The 20,135-nt window shown below is 41.6% G+C and overlaps 1 protein-coding gene across 1 annotated transcript in view; it reads right to left on the bottom strand.

The window, feature by feature from the left end:
* st6galnac3 (ST6 (alpha-N-acetyl-neuraminyl-2,3-beta-galactosyl-1,3)-N-acetylgalactosaminide alpha-2,6-sialyltransferase 3) overlaps nt 1-20,135 on the bottom strand; it is a 76,357-nt gene that overhangs the window by 36,177 nt on the left and 20,045 nt on the right. The window contains exons 2-3 of the mRNA XM_070973937.1: nt 8,821-9,015; nt 827-1,236 (exon numbers count right to left, since the gene is read on the bottom strand). Of these exons, the coding sequence (XP_070830038.1) occupies nt 827-1,236; nt 8,821-9,015 (605 nt within the window). The remainder of the gene's footprint in view (nt 1-826; nt 1,237-8,820; nt 9,016-20,135) is intronic.

The following is a 20,135-nucleotide window of genomic DNA, read 5'->3' as shown; positions in this document are numbered from 1 at the left end:
CGAATAAGAGCGGGACAATGGAGCTGAAATGGAATGGATGCTACGCCTATTACGGAACATGTTAATCCTCTTAAGAAGTTAAGAGAGGTCTTGATGACATGTGGGAGAGGCAGGAGTGAGCAGTTCTGTAGACATGAGCAGAGGCTAGTCTGAGAAATGAGGTTCATCCTAAACAATAGCGAGCCTGGAGCCTGATTCTCATAGTCATTAACCTGCAATTCTCTTTGGGGAATTGATACAGAAATGAGTTGCTGGGTGGGGTTGTCTTTAAATAACAGAGTGCAATTTTAGCACATGCTGTTGCCAAATGTCTTCAAAGAACAAACACTCCTTCCAAGTTATCCTTTAATGATCTGCAGCTTGAAAATTTTTTACCGTTTTGCAAAGTCAAAACGCGCCAACATCATGTCAAAGAAGTTGTGAGACTGCAACTAGGGTGTTTTAAAAGACTGGCAGCATCATGCGACCTCATTAACCAGACTTTCCCCAGACTAGCATTTTGCCAATGTCTATAACCCAGGCAGCGCGGTCTTCTGAGGCTCCTCATGAAAGCTTCTCTTAAGAGAATGGCCTCCAGTGCCGTGTAGAGCCTCTTCAGAGGGAAAGTTAAGTAAATCACTTTGATAACGCCTCATGAAAGGGAGGATTTGAGATGAGGAAAGCACACAGCTTTGAGCAGACCATCAGCATCGATAAGGTCGATATTAGAGCGGCAGAGAGAAGAGCTAATGTTAAACCACTGAGAGGTGAATTTGTAAGAAAAATTGGAGGTCTGCTGTGAAATGTAGTCATGCAAAGAAATGAAGAAGGCTGTGGTCTGGCTCACCTGTCCTTCCCTGTCTCCTTCTTGAAGACCATGTCACAGTAGTTCATCCTGTCCTCTGTGGTGACGTAGATTCGTGCGTGAGGGTAGTTCTCCGCCGCCTGTCGCAGCATGTTGTACACGATGCCCTTCCCGTCCTTCCTCATGTTTCGTAGCGGCCCCCACACGACGTAGACGGTGTCGTTGCCCTGGCCGAAGAAGTACTGGGGCTTCTGCAGCAGCAGGGGGACGCTGGTGTGCGAGACGACTCTCAGCGTGGTCCGCTGGCCCACGTCACGCTCGAAGCCCCGCGTGGGCGCGTTGTTCATGCGCCAGATGCAAGGAGAGCGGTCGATCTGCGGACCGGCAGCCTGGCCTAACATCTGACCAGAGCTGGACACGATGCTGCAGAGCTCACAGTGCAGCTTCAGAGGCTGGAAGAGGGGAAGCCAGTAATTAATCATTATCATATTGTCAGGGCTCGAGTTCCTGAGCTGTGTCTCAAGCATGTCGGGGCAAGTCTCAAGTCAAAATCAGTTGAGGGAAGTTCAGGTTGAGTTGCAGGTGAATGGAGACACGTCCAAGTCCCATGTTGAGCCTCGAGTTCTCGAGGGCACATCTGAGTCAAGTCACAAATGTTTGTATGAAAACTGCACACAGATTCAAGCCCTTCAGGTCTGAATGTTGACAATACCAACACACAATGAACAACGCTGTCAACTACTGTCTTCTTGGTGTTAAACTGCGCTGTGTCACTTGACACTTGAATGTTTTTCCTGTTAAATCTAAAGGGGTCTGTCAACTCACGAAGTTAAGTCTCAAATACGTCAAGTCCCACAGCAGTCATGTCCACGTTGTGTCTCAAGCTCCCATTTTTGCGACCAAAGTGTGACTGAAGTCTCAAGTCTGCCACCGTGACAATAAGCAATCTATAACTTTCATAAACTTCCATCAATAACCACGGCAACAGTCAGCAGGGCTGAGGTGCAGCACAAAAATCTAGATGACGAGAGCAGAGAGAAGGGAAATATCTCACCGTGCACAACGCTGCAGTGCTTTATCATTCTCTTTCATAGCTTGAGAGCACAGCGTTTGTACATACAGGTAAAGACATCCTCTGTCACTAAAAGGCTAAAAATGCGAGGAAGTTGGTAATGGACCACAGACTGCAAACAGAATAAAGATTACAATTTAAAACTGGAAGTCTTAACTGCTGCTGAGTCCTGCAGGATTTTATGGTCATTTTATGTGCAGGGACACAGAAAATCTTCATCTTATGTCGTCAAATATTTGAAGACAGTGATACACATTCTTCAGAAATAATGAAGTATCGTGTGATTTCTTAAAAGAATTCGATGAAGACGTGGATTGGAGACATGTGCTGGAGACAGCGTTAAAGCGCTGCATGTCTGGCTCTTTGTCTTTTAATATCATTTAATTCAATTAGGTTAGTTTATTCAGCACTGGATAATAAGCTGTGAGAGAGATTTTCCTCTAAAATAAACTGCATCTCATGTTTCATTTTCATCTCCTGATAGTCTGTGCTATGCTTTAGACAGTATGTGAGCAATAATAATATTAAAGTGATGTTTTGGCAAGGCTCATGTGATCAGAACATAAAATAAAATGCATTTACTAATTATTTATAAAAACTATTCATCAGGGTTTTACGGCCCGATCTAATTTTCCTTTATTTCCTAAGATTAATGTCACTGTGTCCAACACTAACATTGATTAAGTTAATTGAATTTGGGACCTCAGAGGTTACAACACTGTTTTACTGCAACAATGCAGCAAAGGGGGTTGCGTCATTTATCTTACTGTATATTTTTTTTATATATCTTATTATATTTTACTGGAGCAAGGGGGTTTATAATGAATCTTCAATAATAGGTCTTAGCTACGCTTTTCCAGGGGAGGGAGAAAGCCCTCTCTGAATCCGAAATGGGAGATTTACTTAATTGAAGCTAATATGCTCGGTTTGTTTTGATGAGATTAAACTGACTTAAGTGAATGAATGCAATGGAAAGTTAGAAAAGAAAAACCATTGTATCATGACTAAGCCCTGTTTGATCATTTGCTTAATGGAGAATAACTGTAATGTCACTGGTTTGCATACAAATTGCATTTGTGCTGCGTTCTGGACGACTGTTGAGGCAGCGAACATGAAACTCTCTCTTGCCTGTTCAGCGTTTAATCAACAAACAAGAGAATTTTAGTGAGCAAAGAGAATCCCATAAGTAAATTCTATTATGACGACTTGGCTCATCACCACGGCTACGACTCACCGCTGTGCATACAGAAGATCGACTGTTTGGAAAGGAAATCAAAACAGTGTTGATTTTCTTTCTTATGAGACATACATCTTTTGTGAATTACTCCGACAGAGCTACCTGCTATTGCTTTTTCTCCCACGTATGGATCCAGTCATGGGTTAAGAAATGATCTCTGGACCTGGGCTGGTAGCTCTCCATTTACTGGCTGGTTGAGACACACATCACCGCAGCCTTGAGCTGTCAGCAGCTCGTCCATCATCGGCCGCTCCCTTCACCCCAGCTCATAACTCCATCATGCCTTTCAGCACGCACAGATTGGTTGAACTCTGTGGGGAAAACTGGCTGGCTAACAGCTTTTGAGACACATGGGTTTGTGACTGGAAAGCTTCTGCTGAGGAGCCCTTGAGCAAGGCATTTAATACACAGCCGCTGCAGCAGAGCAAACACTGGAAGACCGGGGGTGCGCTTGAACAAAAGTACTTGAAGTGAGAAATTTTGTGCATTAATTAAGAATAAAAACAGGCATCTGAGTTGTACAGTGGCAAAAATAAAAACGGCTGAGCTTCATAGCTTCACATGAACACTAATGACATTTACATAAACTGAGGAAGCCTGTAAAACCTAATCTAACAACTAAGAACCCTACAGGAGCATTTTCACTTAGTATACAGGGCTGGAATCTAGCTCCCAACAAATCACTGAACATTAGGTGCTGTAAATCAATAAAATGTTACGGCCTCTTCGTCCTCTCAGCTGTGATTCATGTTTTGGTTTAACGTTCATGACGGTGCTGGTTCAGCCTGGCGTGCAGTAATCGCAAACAGAGTGCAATTTTATAATCCCAATAATTTTGCCGCTCTCTGATAAGTACAAAATCTACTCAAAGCCTCGGATTTTAATGCATGAGTGTGTTAAAAATAAAGTGGGTTATTTAAAAAAGGCAGGCTTAATGTCGGGAACACGGTCATCATTGAATTACAGCACTGGGGTGTGAACTTAACCTTGACGTTCATTAAAATGCTCTAAACACGATTAATTAATATGCAATAATTATTACATTAACATGCCAAGTCCCAGTGTGAGAAGCCTCCATGGCACTTAAAAATTCATTGATTAGCTGTAGCAGTCTGCATGGTAAAAGGGATTAATTCCAAATGCTCCTCCAGGGGCATGTACACTACACTTAAGAAGAAAAATGTGGTTATGTCTCAGAAAACAAATGGAAAAATCACTTTAACCAAATAAGATACAGCTTTTGCTAAGTTTTTGCTACTGGCTTGGCTCTAGGTATTGCAATGTCATTTGGTCAGTCAGTTCCCCATTGGTCCAGAGTGACATGTATCTGGTGCTACCTGTGTAGCAGTACTTCAGTTTTGGACCAAATACCTGCTAAACTATGGACACTGCGATCAATCAGCTCAGCTATACTGTTTGTTTAGTCCTACTTAGCAAATGTTAGCTAAATTTAGACATACGGGTGGTTAACGTCACCTGCTACACATTAGCATGTCAGTATTGTCATTGCGAGCATGTTAGCATGCCAACATTAGCATTTAGCTTAATCCACTCTGCCTATGTATGTCCTCAAAGAGCTTCTAGCATGGCTGTAGACTCTTTGACTTGTTATTATGTCTTATGGTTTTGAACTTTACATTATTATGAATGAGAAGAAGGTTGAATCGCTAAAGTGTAAACACACCCAGTGAGAGACTAGCTAACTTGTGCAGCTAACTGAGCCAACTGGCAAAGCTAATGCTAGGTTGCTAACACATAATCCATTTAGAGCCTAGCTGGCACCTGCTTAAACTGCGGTTCATAATAATGATGTAAACTGAGAAGAGACACATACAACAAATTAAAAATGAAATGTCAGTTCAGTTACGATAAAAGAACAAAAAATGATGTTAGCAAAAAACATTGTTAGCATAATCAGATCCTTCCCGCTCATTTTGATCTGTGTGAATACTCTCAACTCTGATGTCGTGTTTGAAACCACTGCCTCGCTCACTCGTTCACTTCCTCTGCATCAGACGCTTGACTCAATCGTGAGCAGTAAATAGGAATTTTGTGTGCTCGCTATTCATAATCATTTTCACATCATCACAGCCAGATGTGGTGCCGCATGACTACTTTCTCATCAATGAATTTGGGAGCATTGGATTGCAGGATCTATAAAACATCTGTACATTCATTAATATTGAGACTGACCTGACTCCATATATTTGTTCCCTCCTTTAAAACTGTTATTTTGGGAAGTTAAGCTGCAGCTCGTGAAGCTAAAGTGACTTTCTGTTCACTCAGATTATTGCTGTTGATCGGAAGGAGCAACAGATGTTCCCTCCCAACAGATTTACATATCACTAAAGTCTTTATTAGCTAAGACGGTGCTCAAGTTTCATCATGTGAAACTAGCTGGTAGTTACTAAGAACAGCTGGCGCAACCCAGTACACAAGATTTCTCATTAAAATAATAAAGTAATGCAAAAACAGAAGCGCTTTTCTCCTCTTTTGGCCTTTGTGTACATTTCAAAAGGGCCTGGCTTTGAACATTTTCAGACCCAAATGAAAATATTGAGTTTCTGTCTCCATCAGTGATAGACCAGGGGTATGAATGGAAAATGCCACAAGACAAATGTTTTCTATTTCTCCTGAAAAGCAGAGCGGGAACAATTTATCACACCTGGAGGCAGACTCAATCAAATGAGGAAAATAAGGGAGACCATTCCCATGCATTATACATGCTTGCAGGAGGTTTATAACACCCCAAATGACACCTCACTGTGGATCATGTAAGATTGCCTTACCGTCCAGGAGAAATATTACTGCTTCTTAAGGTGTTGCTGTGTGCTTAACACAGGCTGACAGCTCGCACAGCAGGCTTTCACTCCGGACGTAATCGCTTACGACACCCAGCACAAGACTATCACCTTGACCAGACCTCCACAATTCTGTCCATCCCTTGTCAGAAAATTTCAGTGCGCACAACACTTTCGACTCTCACGTTCGGGCCAATCACTGCCTCTTCTGATTCACTATAGAGAGCTCACTGCTTGGGGAATTTGAGCTGAAAAGAGGCCTAATTCTGCAGAAGCTGCCAGTCTTTCCTAATGATTTGCATAAATCTCCGTGGGGAGAGGGCAGTGATTTAAGCGGGCTTGTCTGGAGGCAGAAGGAGGTGCAGACGTAGAGATTGGTGTAAGACGTGATTGCCTCTGGGCCCGTGTTGTGTGGATCAAACTCTCTGGAGGCAGCGGATGATGCTGCGCATTAATCTGCCAATATCAGGCTGCTGAATATAACAGATCCACTTCTCATGAAGGACCAACGCATCCATCGCTTCTCCAAATCTAGATGTATTGCAGCCAAAAAGTGAAAGCGTAATCCTCATTACCTGTCAGCCGGAAATGCTGCATTCATCTCATGCGAGCAAATTATAGGATTTTACTGCGTGACTACCCAATATCCACCAGTACGAGCACAATTTCAGCTTTCGCCGGCTGCCTCCCTAAACAACAAACACATAGCTTGGTTTTTACATTTTGATGTGGTGGGAATTAAAAGGCTTTGATATTTCAATTTCCATAAATTGTGCAGGGAATATACAGCACAGAGCTGTTTGAAGGCAGAAGAATAGGATCACGGACATGGGTGTTTGGAATTACAAAGAAATAAAGCACACGAGAGACATCAAACAGGCATTTTCAGATCCATCACAGAGAACCTGATATAATGAATTAGGGAAATCCTCCAGGAGGTGCTGCGCTTTTTGCATGATTGCATCTGAATACACCTTCATTATCGAGGTGAAGCTGCATGATGGGAGGTTAATGTTAACAGCGGTTAAAGAATACTAAGGCACAACAAAAGAAAAGGTTACTTGTGTATGATGCAAGTTATGACACTCACATTGTAATATGACAAATACACAAAGGTTCATTTTAAAATACTAAATGTTAATGCTTTCATCTCAAGACACAACATGTGTGGATAAAGGTTTAGATTGTATGCATGTTCTGTTGAGCATTACATGAAATTATCTTAAAAAACATATTAAAGCCAAACTCCTGTGAGGTCGTCTGTGTGGTTTAGTGCAAACATCTATCAGGCAGCTTTTTTAAAAACAACCTTTATTTCATTTAGTCACTTGGTATCTTACAAATGGGGTTTTCTCTTTGTTTGCCTTGATCACTGAAACATGACCACTTCTTCCCCCTTTTTATTAATTTCTGTCATTTTTATTGGCTTTTTAAATCTATTTAATCTATAACCTTTAGCTGTAATGTTGTGTTTTATCACATAACTACAAGTTGTCACACTTGTTCATTCCTAAACATTGTTAAAGATCCTCTCAGCAACTTTCCCCTTGTATCAATAAAGGTTTCAGCCAACCTAATGCTAACATCCTGGGCTGACCAGGTATCATCCTCTACAGTTTGCCATAATTACAAGATAAAGTAACATCATGGGATCATGTGTATTTGACAATATGACACACCGCCATGACATTTACATCAATAACGATGATGAGCTTGGACTTTGCATTCGACGTGGATAGATCTAACAGCCTCTCACACAGCAGAAATAAACACCACAGCAGCTGGTCAGTCTGCAGTTTTTGGCTTGCACATCAAAGTTTTCTACCGCACAGCCCTGTTTGAGCTACCGGTGAGGACTGTGGATGTGGACGTCCTCTGGAAAAGAGGAAAAATGATGAGAGGAACGATGAGTGGCATTAAAAGTGACTTTTCCCTCTCTGCCTCTGCTCTTTGTGTCGCTGCCTGCTCGCATGAGGACGAGCTCTTCACACACGGACGGCGGCGTGACTTCAGAGCAGAGCCCACAGCGAAGGGGATGAGACAGACTTTAGGATATTTTTTACTGTCAGAGACGCCAGCGCTCATTATCCATAAGTGCGACTAACGGGAGACGGTATGATCAATTTTTCAAACACAAGCGGAACACAAACCTGCAGAAATGTGGCATCTTCTGCCCCTTCGATCCACACCCGCTTTGTTTTACACAACCATAGTTTAGGCTGAAGTGCCTGGACGGTCTGCAAAATACGCCGTCAGCCGATGGCAACCAGGACGGGAAACACAACCTTTATTCTAATGAGTTACAAGCTAACTTATATTGTTTTAGGCAGATAAAGCCTGTCTGCTAAGTTGAACTTTAATTTTAGATGTTCTTCAATTGATTCTTTTATCACAAAATACTGTCTACATCAAGCCTTGTTTGCACAGTTCAAACTGGCAGCATTATCAAATTATAGAACGTGATAAATATGAATATTGGAACAATATGGAACTAATTATCATGGTTATATTCTTAGTCATGTCAGCCAGGCCATCCTTCATTAATGAGTCTGGCCATGGTGAAAGAAGCTGTAAATACATCACTGACATATTATCCGTATAGTTGATACGGAGAGCTTGTTAGCAAAATGAACACTTCCAGCAGAGGGAAACTGCCAAGTCAGGTGACAATTTTCTGTGAGTTTATCACAAGTGACACCCTTAAAATTGCACATAGTTATGTGACTGAAATACACCCAGAGCAGCTTTAAATTGATCAGTTTGAGCAGATGTTATCAGCATTAACAGCAACAAAGAAATGAGACTAAACAACAGCTCATATCAAGTCTAGTCACCTAATTGCAGATGACAAAAAATGATGACGATGCTGTTTCTGATTGGGCCTGCTGGTGTGAGCCTGTGTGTTCAGTCTGTTTATGTCGCTCACCTCCTGTTTGGGGATGCTGACATAGCCCAGGTGAGGCTTGAAGGCCTTGTACGGCTGCTTGGAGAACATCCAGTGGCTGCTGAACGTCTGACCGAACACCGGCTGCAGGAGGAAGTAGGGCTTCTCCGAGTAGTTCACCACGACCACGAAGAGCGACACCGCCACGATCAGACTGGTGGCGATCAATGACTTCCTCTGTGGAGGGAGAGGAAATGCACTTATGACAGGTCTGAAAAATGCAGCTACCGGAGACTCAAACTGAACGATCAATCAAATTGTAAATTTCATTTCTTTATTGTCAGTAGTTTGTTTGAATAGAAGAGTAAACACAAAAAGCAGAGGCCGTCCAGTCTCATCAATCTGCCTGCAGCCGACAAATACTGCGTATTGTGTGACAGCTGTCAATGTACTTTAAAAAGGCAAACACAAATATAGTGTGAAACAATAAATATACAGTATAAAAACAACAAATATATTGTATTACAGCAATAAGTACAAAACATAATAACCAGGCAAGAAATTAGAAGATGACTGGGGAAAATGTTTGCAGCACATGTTGTGTATGATACATATAATGAGAAAAAATAATGTACAAATTTAATAAAACTGATGAGAGATTTGTTTCTAATTTCATCAGACGCACAGCGTTAGACTCTAGCAGTGTGCCTCAAAGTAATGTGGGTACATAAAACTTAATGAAAACGAAATGAAATGTTTATTTCCATAGTCACACAGATGACACACACCTGTACATCAGCGCTGAACCAAATGAATCTGCACCTACAGACGCCATCACTATCTGTCTTTTGGCAATAAATCCACGGATGAGCAATAATTTCTGGATTAGAGTTAAACGAGGACAACACTGAAATCCGACTAGTCGGCCCTAAAACAAAAAGAAAAATGCTGTTTAATAATCTGGGGAAATTAACGCGCTGGATTAAATCTGAGGTTACAGTCATAGATTCATATCTAAATTTTAAGTCCTTCATCAACAAGGTGATGAATTCTTCCATCTTAGACATGCAGCTACGAAGTACGACTACTAATAAATCAAAAAGATGCAGAAAAACTGATTCATGCCTTTATTGCAGGCCGACTTAATTACTGTTATGCATTATTTACTGGCCTCCTGAAAAAAACACTGATGGACTTCAGCTCATTTAAAACTCTGCAGCTCGGCTGTTAACCAGAACCAGGAGGAGAGAGCACATTAGTCTGGGTTCAGCTGTTCTGCACTGACTTCCTGTAACATTCAGAACTGATTTTAAAGTCCTCGTCCTCGTGCACAAAGCCCTTGATGGACTAGGACCGAGCTACATTTCTAAATCCCTTGTTTATTATTTGCCTTCGAGAACACTGTGATCATCTGCTGCTGCTTTATTGGAGGTTTCCAGCAAAATGTGAAAGAAAATCCGGGAGGCAGCATCTGTCAGTTACGCCCAAAGCTCTGGAACACACTACCTACAGATATCAGGGAAGCAGCTCGCTAAATATTTTTAAAAGAAAGATAAAAACTCGTCTCTTATCTCTTTGCCTCACACTGCTGTGCCTTACTCTATTTTTAACTTTCCTTTATTACTACTGTTCACTGGGTTTTATTCTCCATCTTGTTGTGCATTCTTTTTATTTTATTTTCATATTTATTATCTTATTTTTTCCTATTATTGTTGAGAGGCTTTTATTCATCTTATTTAACTTTCACTTTCTATCCCTGCTTTCATGTTCTTCCTGTCTCTTTGATGTGATTCGTTTGTTGTAAAGCATACAAATAAATCCTCACTGTACAAATCAGTATCAGAACATACTGCATCCATGTACTGCAAAGCCATGCCTCATGCACACTGTAAAGATATAAATAAAGCAAACATCTACCTGTACAGGAGGGAACAGTATGCTCCGAAGGTATTTTTCTGTGGTTCTGTCAGCGCTCATGTTTTATCTCGCGTCCTCTGCTCACTGTACTGTTTGTCAGTTGTCACAAAGCATCAGCGCTGCATGCAATTAAACTGGATAATTGGACGGCTGTTTTCTAAGAGATTTCAGACAACAGCTTCCTCCTCGAGAGATAAAATGTCAAAATGATAAAAGATCAGGCTGTTTGTACAGATCAGCCACTATCTGAATGACTTCCTTCCACGACGCCTTCAATTGTATCATCATGTCATTGACGGTGTAATGGCTGGTGTGGATTACTGCACCAAGATGGAGGTTTCTTTAGATCTTTGTTAGATGTGATGCTCCATTATCAGAACACATATTGAAACACATCTGTCCTTCAGCTCGTCACAGCCAGGTAACATGCTGAAGGAGGAAACGGCATGTGGAAAGTAAATATCTGTTCATGAGCAAGCTTTATTTTTTCATACTGGGCAATTCAGCATTCAGTCACTTCGTCAATCTACAGTAAATTGAGTGGAGTGAGCTTGTTTTTTTGAGATATTTCACTTCTCTTTGGCTCATTTCAGCAGTATAGCAACTGTATACTGGTATACTGGTGACATCTCTGTGAAAACTCATTTTGACTGACTTGTCTTGTGTAACATACTGGTTTGCTTTAGGGGTGAAATGTAAAGAGTGTGTTTTAACTGCAGCAGCCTTCTGAGTAAAATCCCTGACACATTAATGAGGATTCATAAAAGTGCATCTTACTGGAGTCACTTTGATATTGTCTGACCAGTGAGTCACAGAGACAAGAGCCCTTACAGTTAGAAGACACTTCTGAAGTAGCAGCGCGGCATCGAGTGCCGAGGGAAGAAAGTGTTAAATTCAATCACTGATGTTTTCAATTGAACAGATGACTCACAGTAACCTCTTCTTTTCACTTCAGATGTATCAAGTACGAGAAGCTCTCTCTGAAGCCCTCTTTCTCCTTAGTCAATTTGCACAGATTAACACTTAATCTCTGTTTATTGACGCACAGAATTTCTCTTTTCACTCTTTCTAATGTCACTGGCTCATCACGTTTTAGAAGAGCTGACGCGGCACATGGTTGTAAAATTATCGAGAGTTTTTTGGCCATGCTGGCGGCGTGGCTCCAGGGAAGGCAAGTTCAGACTGTCCAACACATTGATCCAGACTGAAACATTTCAACAACTATTGGAGGGGAAATTTTGGAATTGGAATTTCCCCTCATGGGACTAGTAAAGGAATATTGAATTGGATTTTGTGCAGTTATTCATGTTTCCTGGATATGATCCACTGACCTGCTGGTGGCTCTGCAGAAAGTCAGTGTTTTCACTTATTTTGTCTTTTTGATGCATGTTTTTGCAATGATGTGGTGTCTTGTAATCCCATGTGGGGAGGACCAGATGTTTGGCGTGACAGAAATAAATATGAACTAACTATACAGTGAAAAATCTACCTGACAGATTGGCTCAAAATTTGATTCCTAATATATTTTATATTTCTGACTTTTCATTCTGCACCATCATCCAGTCAAAATGCTGCAGTGACACTCCCATTAGCATGCTAACAAATGGTGAGCATGTTAAACATTATACCTGCTACACATCAGCATGTGAACACTATGCATGCAATGCTTGTTATCATGCTGACATTAGCATTTAGCTCACAGCAAAACTGTGCTTTAAGCAGCTTCACAGAGCCTCTAGCATGGCTGTACATCGTTGGTCTTGATTTATCAAAGTCAGAAGATTAAAGACCTTGTTCTGAGTGCAAAAATATGGAAATCTACTTTTGTGTTTCAGCATCTCTACTGAGAAAGCAGCAGTCGGGGTGTCTTTCTGTCGCACATCGCAAAACAGCAAAATGATCGTCTGGAGGTAAGCGGTATTATGGCTTGGCAGAAAGCGCTGAGAGCGATGAATAATGGATAAGAGATGGAGGACGAGGAAAGGTCTCACAGAGGAGAAGCTATTGGCAGAGCTGGAGATCAATGCCCAGAAGAGAGAAAGAATCAGACGGAGATGAAAAAAGCCCATGGTGCTACAGCATCTCGGAGCCTGAGGTGATGATAGATTTCAGCAGAATCACAGACGTGTGTTTTTTGTCCCAGGAAACTTCAATAACATGCTGCTAATCTAACAGACAACACCGGTGGGAAACTCTGGATTTTTAGGAAGGTGGTGTTTCGAAGAGCCTTTGAAGTTATCTGATGGTGAGAAGATTGGATGTGGCGTGCGGTAATGGTGAAGCCCCCACCGCCAAAGTGCCCGTACCACCACGAGCTCTGATCTCCAACATCAAACGTCCCAAGGGAGGCGCCGGAGGCTTCGCTTCTCAGAGGCGAGATCAAACGTGTGCGGGGGGATGGATGAAAAAGACGGTGACCATTTGCTGCCCTGACAAGCCTATCACATATTACCAATTGCACGTATGTTACATCACGCATCATTTCATGGCATTACTGCCCATCTTTGATCACAAACAGAGGGGTCCCGACTTTGATCTTGTAACAGCACAAAGAGGACAAATGGGAAATTCTCGACTGCCACTCTGTACTTTAAGTATTTTACAAAATAAGAGAGATCGCTTTCCTGAAAGGACAGTCAGTCCGTGTCATCCCCAAAAAAAAAATGTTAAAAATGTCAGGTCGTTTTCTGAAAATGTGCTGTAATAGCTGGTCATTGAGTCCATTACGGAGCATGAAACCAATGCCTTATAAAGCGAGAGGGTTCTTCAGCGTGAGACAAAAAAAGCAACAACCCTCAGCTCAGTCTGCAGCGCTGCAACATCCATCTGCTCTCATGACGACAGAAAATTTCCTTGTCTCCCTCAACCTCAATCTGGCCACAAATCACAGGGGAAATGATGTGTCAAAGTCTGGAGGCGATTGGACCTGCTCGGCGTGGGCGTTTCGGGGCGCTGAACTACCACTGGCTCGAGACTCACGACTCCTCTCCTCGTTCGCTCATCCATCAGGACGATCGGCCGTCGGCCCGCTGAGCCGTTTGACAGAGAAGTCGAAAGGCCTGATGTTGAGGAAGGAGTACAGTAGGGGAGCGCCGGGCGAAATGGGGACCATTAACACCAGCAGCGAGGCAGCAGAATGGCTATAAAGTTTCAACATTAGAGCTTTCAGTCAATGTTAAAACATTTCGCTTGAGGAATATGACTCCATATGCGGCGGCAACGACCTTGTTTGCGACCATCAAATCAGACAATGATGGCCATTAACTGCAGCGCCACTTATGGCTGTAGCCCGGGGACGTTTCATTTAACACCCCGCCACCGAAAGCTCTGAGGGGGCTATTTTTAAAGGTGCTAAAACCTACTGCGAGGGGGTATTGATCTCAGCTCACAGAAAGACTGTGCGGGATCACTGGGACACGAGAGAAACGTAATTTTCCACCATTGTCTCCAGCAGCGAGCCTGTGTGACCAGAGTCTATATAGGAGGGGAAATGAGCACATTTTCACACTGTCGCACTGTTTTCCATTATCATCGAATACATTGTTATGACAAGAATATCCATGATAGCTGCTTCGAGTGGCATTTTCAACGCAGGTCTTTTACTTATAATGGATTTGTTCCAACAATGTTACTACAACTTCTATGTAAACAGAGCATCTGAATATTTCCCCCGACAATAACATATTTAATATGAGGATGTGGCATTTTCTTGGCTCAGTTTTTGGCATCTACAGGTGTGAATAAAAGTCCAAACATTACTCTAGGTATCAATCACTGCAGCAGTTCTCCTACTTAATGTTCACCAAATAGGGAATAAACCAGTAAATGAAAGAATAATCAACAAGTAGTGCCCCATTCACTTGTGTGATGAATGAAAACTCAAAGCACATTAGCGGTATATATTGTGTAATCAAAATTTCAACTCCATCAGGCTCTATCTGGGCATGAAGGGAATACAATTTCCCAAAAAGACTCACGCTCCAGCTCAGTAAACAACAGGACCACAGCGCAGTTCAATCCAAAAAGCTAATCACAATGGGTATTGGAATAATGACAGGCTCAACCTGAAGAAAATGGCTCATGAAAAAACATATCTGGTAGCTATTTTCCAGTGCCTCCTGGGCAATAGGCAAAAAAAACAGAAAATTACATTTGCAATGCAAAAACGCTACCTCCCTGGCACCTGATTCTTGCCACCACGGTCTAGCGAGCAGTTAAAATCCAATTTCAATTAAGGCGTTTGAGAAAATATTTACGCTCTTTCTCACTCGTCCTCCTCTCTTTTAAGCCTCAGCGTTGTTCTCCAGGGAAAACAGACAGGAGCATAAACAAAGAGCCACTCTTGAGATTGAGAGTTTGGTCCAGACACATCGCTTAATTCGTGTCATATTTCCAGTAAAGGTTTCGCTTCAAAAGTCGGCAAGTACAAGATAACAAACTATTCTTTTCCCGGGAGGAGAAAGAGGAGGTTGACTCTGTGCTGCTGGTATCACGGTCACGCACAAGCTCCCCTCCAAATTTCACCCACAGGAGCTCTGACTGCCACAGGAGCTGTGCAAGAGAATTAATACAATTTGTAGATGTTATTGCATATATATTAGGTTTATGACTGCATGATTAATTTACTTCATGAGCTATTTTTCAGTCTTTTTGGGATTTTTACTCATGACATGGGTACATTTTTGTTTTCTTTCCATTTCAGTCAAAAGTCCGACATTCGAAATCTTCACAAAAGTACAGAAACAATATCAGCAAAATGCACTTTAAGCAACAAAAGTACCAGCTACACCAAATGTTCCCTTTTACCGTGTATATGTCATATATTGTAGGATTATTGTCATGTGGAGCTGATTTTATCTGTTTTATAGAGACTTCCGCTGTTAAATCTGCAGTTAGGATTACCGCCTTGTGTTGTTTGCCTCCGCCAACCAGTCAAGTTGCATTTACATCCACCTCTGTCCAGCCTCATACAACATTTGTAGTGAAGACTGAAGGTATGAAGTGTATTTTTTGAAGATTATTTTTCCAGAGGAGTACAGAGGACTGATAGAGAGCTTCATCACGTGGAGCAATGACAATCACCTGTAATGTGACCTTGTGATGGACTATAATGCTTCACGTTGCAGCACAGAAGCCACTAATTGTAAAACATGGAAAGTTCACAGACATCGTGAAATTTTGTCATAACTGGCCCATGAATTCTTGAGTTATGGCCAAAAACATGTTTTGGGAGCTCGCAGTGACCTTTGACCCCCGAAATCTAATCGGTTCATCCTTGAATACGAGTGAACGCTTGTACTAAGTTTGAAGAGAGTCCCTCAACGTGTTCCAGAGATGTTGTGTTCACGAGAACGTGATGGACGGACAAAAAGAAAATACAATGTCTCCATCCACGACTGTCGTCAGTGCGGAGGCATAAATAACATTTCTGTCGAAAATACCAATCAATACTGCTTTTAAAACGTGTTCTGGAGGCATCACCGCTGCATGACAGTCCTGAACATGTTGACTTGAGAAAAGCATTTCTAAGCAAGCTCATTTGAGTTGAAAAAGGGTTGAAATATTTAACTTTTCGTAAGAAAATAAAAATGCCTCGTGATCAAAGGGCCATTTTTTTCACTGAATGATGCATCCAGTTTTAGCAGCTCATCACAGGTTTTGTATGACATGTAAAAAATGCTAAATAAATAGCAACATGCCAGATAAACGCAGTGGGAAAACACGGCATCTCCCTCTGGACTGTAACAGAAGTATGAAGTACCATAGCATGGAAACACTCTGTTTCCTCTGTTCTCAGTGCACTGCATTGAAGGACTGACGCAGACTTGAACTGATGCAAAGAAAAGCACTTAGCACGCCTCCATGATGCTGCTGAAGATGCAGCAGTACGAGTGGCAGGCGTCTGGGAGGTTTGGAGCCTGCTGGTCCCTGCAGAGCCCAGCAGAGGGGGCAGTCACCTCACACAGCTGTCATGTGGCACCCAGGCGGGACCAGAGGAGCTCCGGCTTTTCCTCTCTTAAAAAAGGATCCGAGGAGTCCCTGTGACTAATGCTCAGGTCAGGAGGTCCTTTCTAAACATTCGCTCCCCTCTCACAGAGTTACAGCGTGTTAATCAGCAGCAGGTTTATTTCTTCTCAACTGTTCCCAGAAACTCCAGCAGCACTGAAACGTGTTGACTCTGCGAGTGCAAACAATCCAGCTCATTCATTTACATTTTACTTTCCACAGTGTTTGTCAGACTCTGCTTAGCCAATAACATATTTCTCATAATCCATCATCTTCATAAAAAATCACTTTCTGTTGTTGAATTTGCTGGTTAATCTTAATCTGTCCTCAAAAATGACTCTGCAGGGGGCGACTATAAAGAGGAAACGCCCTTTTTACCCACTGCAGAGCGATAAAACATCAGTGCTGCAAATCTCTTCTGAGGAGCTTATAAACTTTAATAACAGCAAACCAAAACTTCACCAAGCTTTGCACACAATTCATTTCCTGATGACATGAGCGTTAGTACAACCAATCAGCAAACTGAGAGCGAACCAGAGCTCCTGCACACTGACGGTCCGTTCGACAGCTGTTTTTTCAGTGTATTTAGTTAAAAGTGGCTGACAGCGTGAGAGATTTCTGCTTCCTTTAACTTCAATACCACACCGACATTAATGACCTGCACGTGTCACTCTGAATGAAGGTTATGGGGATGACTTCAGTTTAGCGTTGAGACAATTAGCTGATTGATTGGTTCATCGCTTGACAGGAAATGATATATGAAAATTTCCAATTGTTTGAGTGCAGCTTCTCAACTGCGAGGATTTATCACTTCTCTTTCTTTTACACCATCGCAAACTGAAAATCTTTGTGTTCTGGACTCTTAGTCAGACAAATTAAGACATCACATTGGGAACATTTTGACTATTTTCTGACATTTTAGAGACTTAACAGGCAATCAGTTCATCAAAATAATCAACCACAGAATAAATAATGAAAATAAAATTGTTAACTGCAGCCTGGCATAAAGCCACAGCCCAAAGGTTTATACCACTGCAAGTATGTCATATCTCTAAGCATTTCAGACCACTGTGGGCACTGTCACAAACCACTGAATATCGGGTTTTTATATAATTATAGCATCAGTGTGATAAAGTACCTTCATTTGTCAGGCTATTCATTTCGCTGAAAGAGCCAAAATTACATTCCAGTCGAGTAATTTTGTCCATGAAGAGTTTTTAAAATGTTCAGAAACTGACAAAACTCCCTCCGTTGATGACGATCACAGCAAATATCAATGTCATAATATTTAAACTGATCACACCATAGCAGACGATTTTTACTCTGATCGGCAAGTAGAGTTAAGACCAGATTTGTCTGTGATGTTTTGTACCAAAGGATGACAAAAAGATATTTACAGACCAGTTTTTCGGTTTAGGAACAGCTCATTTCAGTTTAGGGATCAACTTTTATTTTAAGTGTTCACACCAAAAACCAAAATGAGGTGTCATTTGGAGTAAAGATGCACGTTTCCTCTTTCTGTATTTTTAGTCTAGCGCTGTCAAAAATATTGCGTTATTACATATTAATGCAAATCAATTTTAACTGTAGGTCACAAAGATTAAACCTAAACTCGACTACAACTCATTTGAAAGCCTTGTTCTCACTCTTTCTCATGAGAAATGGAAAACAGTGCAGCCACTTTTATTTGTTGTAGTATACCGCTCTCCTGGTCCTTACTCCGAATTTATAGCTGAGTTCTCGGAGTTTCTATCAAGCTTAGTTCTTGAAGCAGATAAAGTAATTATTGTAGGTGACTTTAATGTACATGTCGACGTTGATAATGACAGCCTTAGCACTGCGTTTATCTCAGTATTAGACTCAGTTGGCTTCCGCCAGAATGTACATGAACCGACTCACTGTTTTAACCACACCCTCGACCTTGTTCTGACATATGGCATTGAAATCGAAGACTTAATAGTCTCCTCACAGAATCCTCTTTTATCAGACCATCATTTAATAACTTTTGAATTCATATTACCAGACTACCAGCCAGTAGGCAAAAATTCTTATACTAGACTCCTGTCTGATAGTGCTGTAGCTAAATTTAAGGATATGATCCCATCAGTATTTAATTCAATGCCATGTCTCAATACAACAGAGGAGTCTTATGCTAACGTTAGTCCCTCCCAGATTGACTTCCTGGTTGATAGTGCTACAGGATCGTTGCGTATGACACTTGACTCTGTTGCTCCCCTAAAAAAGAAGAAAATTAAACATAGGAGGTTAGCTCCATGGTATACTCCTCAAACCCGCAAATTAAAGCAAACTTCACGGAAAATAGAAAGGAAATGGCGTTCTACCAATTTGGAAGAATTTCGGTCCGCCTGGCAAGACAGTCTTAAAATATACAGGAAAGCCCTCCGCAGTGCCAGGGCAGCCTATTACTCTGCACTAATAGAGGAAAATAAGAACAATCCCAGGTTTCTCTTCAGCACTGTAGCCAGGCTGACAGAGAGCCATAACTCTGTTGAACCATGTATTCCTTTAGCTCTGAACAGTAATGACTTCATGAGCTTCTTTAATGATAAAATTCTAACTATTAGAGACAGAATTCATCGACTCCTGCCGTTAACAGGTACTGTTTTGTCTTCAAACGCAGAAATCGCAGAAACTGTTACTCAGTCTGTCGCAGTTTTAGACTGTTTTACTCCTGTTGACCTTCACCAATTAATTTCAATAATTTCATCATCAAAATCATCTACCTGTATTTTAGATCCTATCCCAACTAAGCTGTTTAAAGAAGTATTACCTCTAATTGACTCTTCAGTTTTAGACATGATCAATCTCTCTTTATCAACAGGCTACGTACCACAGTCCTTTAAAGTAGCTGTGATAAAACCACTACTGAAAAAGCCTACTCTTGATCCAGGGGTTTTAGCCAACTATAGACCGATATCCAACCTTCCCTTTCTCTCAAAAACTCTTGAGAAAGCAGTTGCCAATCAGCTGTGCGACTTTCTAAACAATAATAGTTTATTCGAGGATTTCCAGTCAGGATTTAGAGTGCATCATAGCACAGAGACAGCACTGGTTAAAGTTACAAATGACCTTCTAATTGCATCTGATAAAGGATTTGTCTCTGTACTAGTCTTACTGGATCTTAGTGCTGCATTTGACACCATTGACCATGGCATCCTATTGCAGACACTGGAACATTTCATTGGCATTAAGGGAACTGCGCTAAGCTGGTTTAAATCCTACTTGTCAGATCGCTCTCAGTTTGTACGCGTTAATGACGACTCCTCTGTGCTCACTAAAGTCAGCTATGGAGTTCCGCAGGGTTCTGTGCTTGGACCAATTCTATTCACCTTATATATGCTTCCTTTAGGTAAGATTATCAGGAAGCACTCAATAAATTTTCATTGCTATGCAGATGATACCCAGCTATATTT

The sequence above is a fragment of the Chaetodon trifascialis genome, chromosome 11, assembly GCF_039877785.1.
Source record: "Chaetodon trifascialis isolate fChaTrf1 chromosome 11, fChaTrf1.hap1, whole genome shotgun sequence".
In the NCBI taxonomy this organism is placed as follows: Eukaryota; Metazoa; Chordata; class Actinopteri; order Chaetodontiformes; family Chaetodontidae; genus Chaetodon; species Chaetodon trifascialis.
The sequence above is the reverse complement of the archived record's forward strand: the minus strand, read 5'-3'. Positions and strand labels throughout refer to the sequence as shown.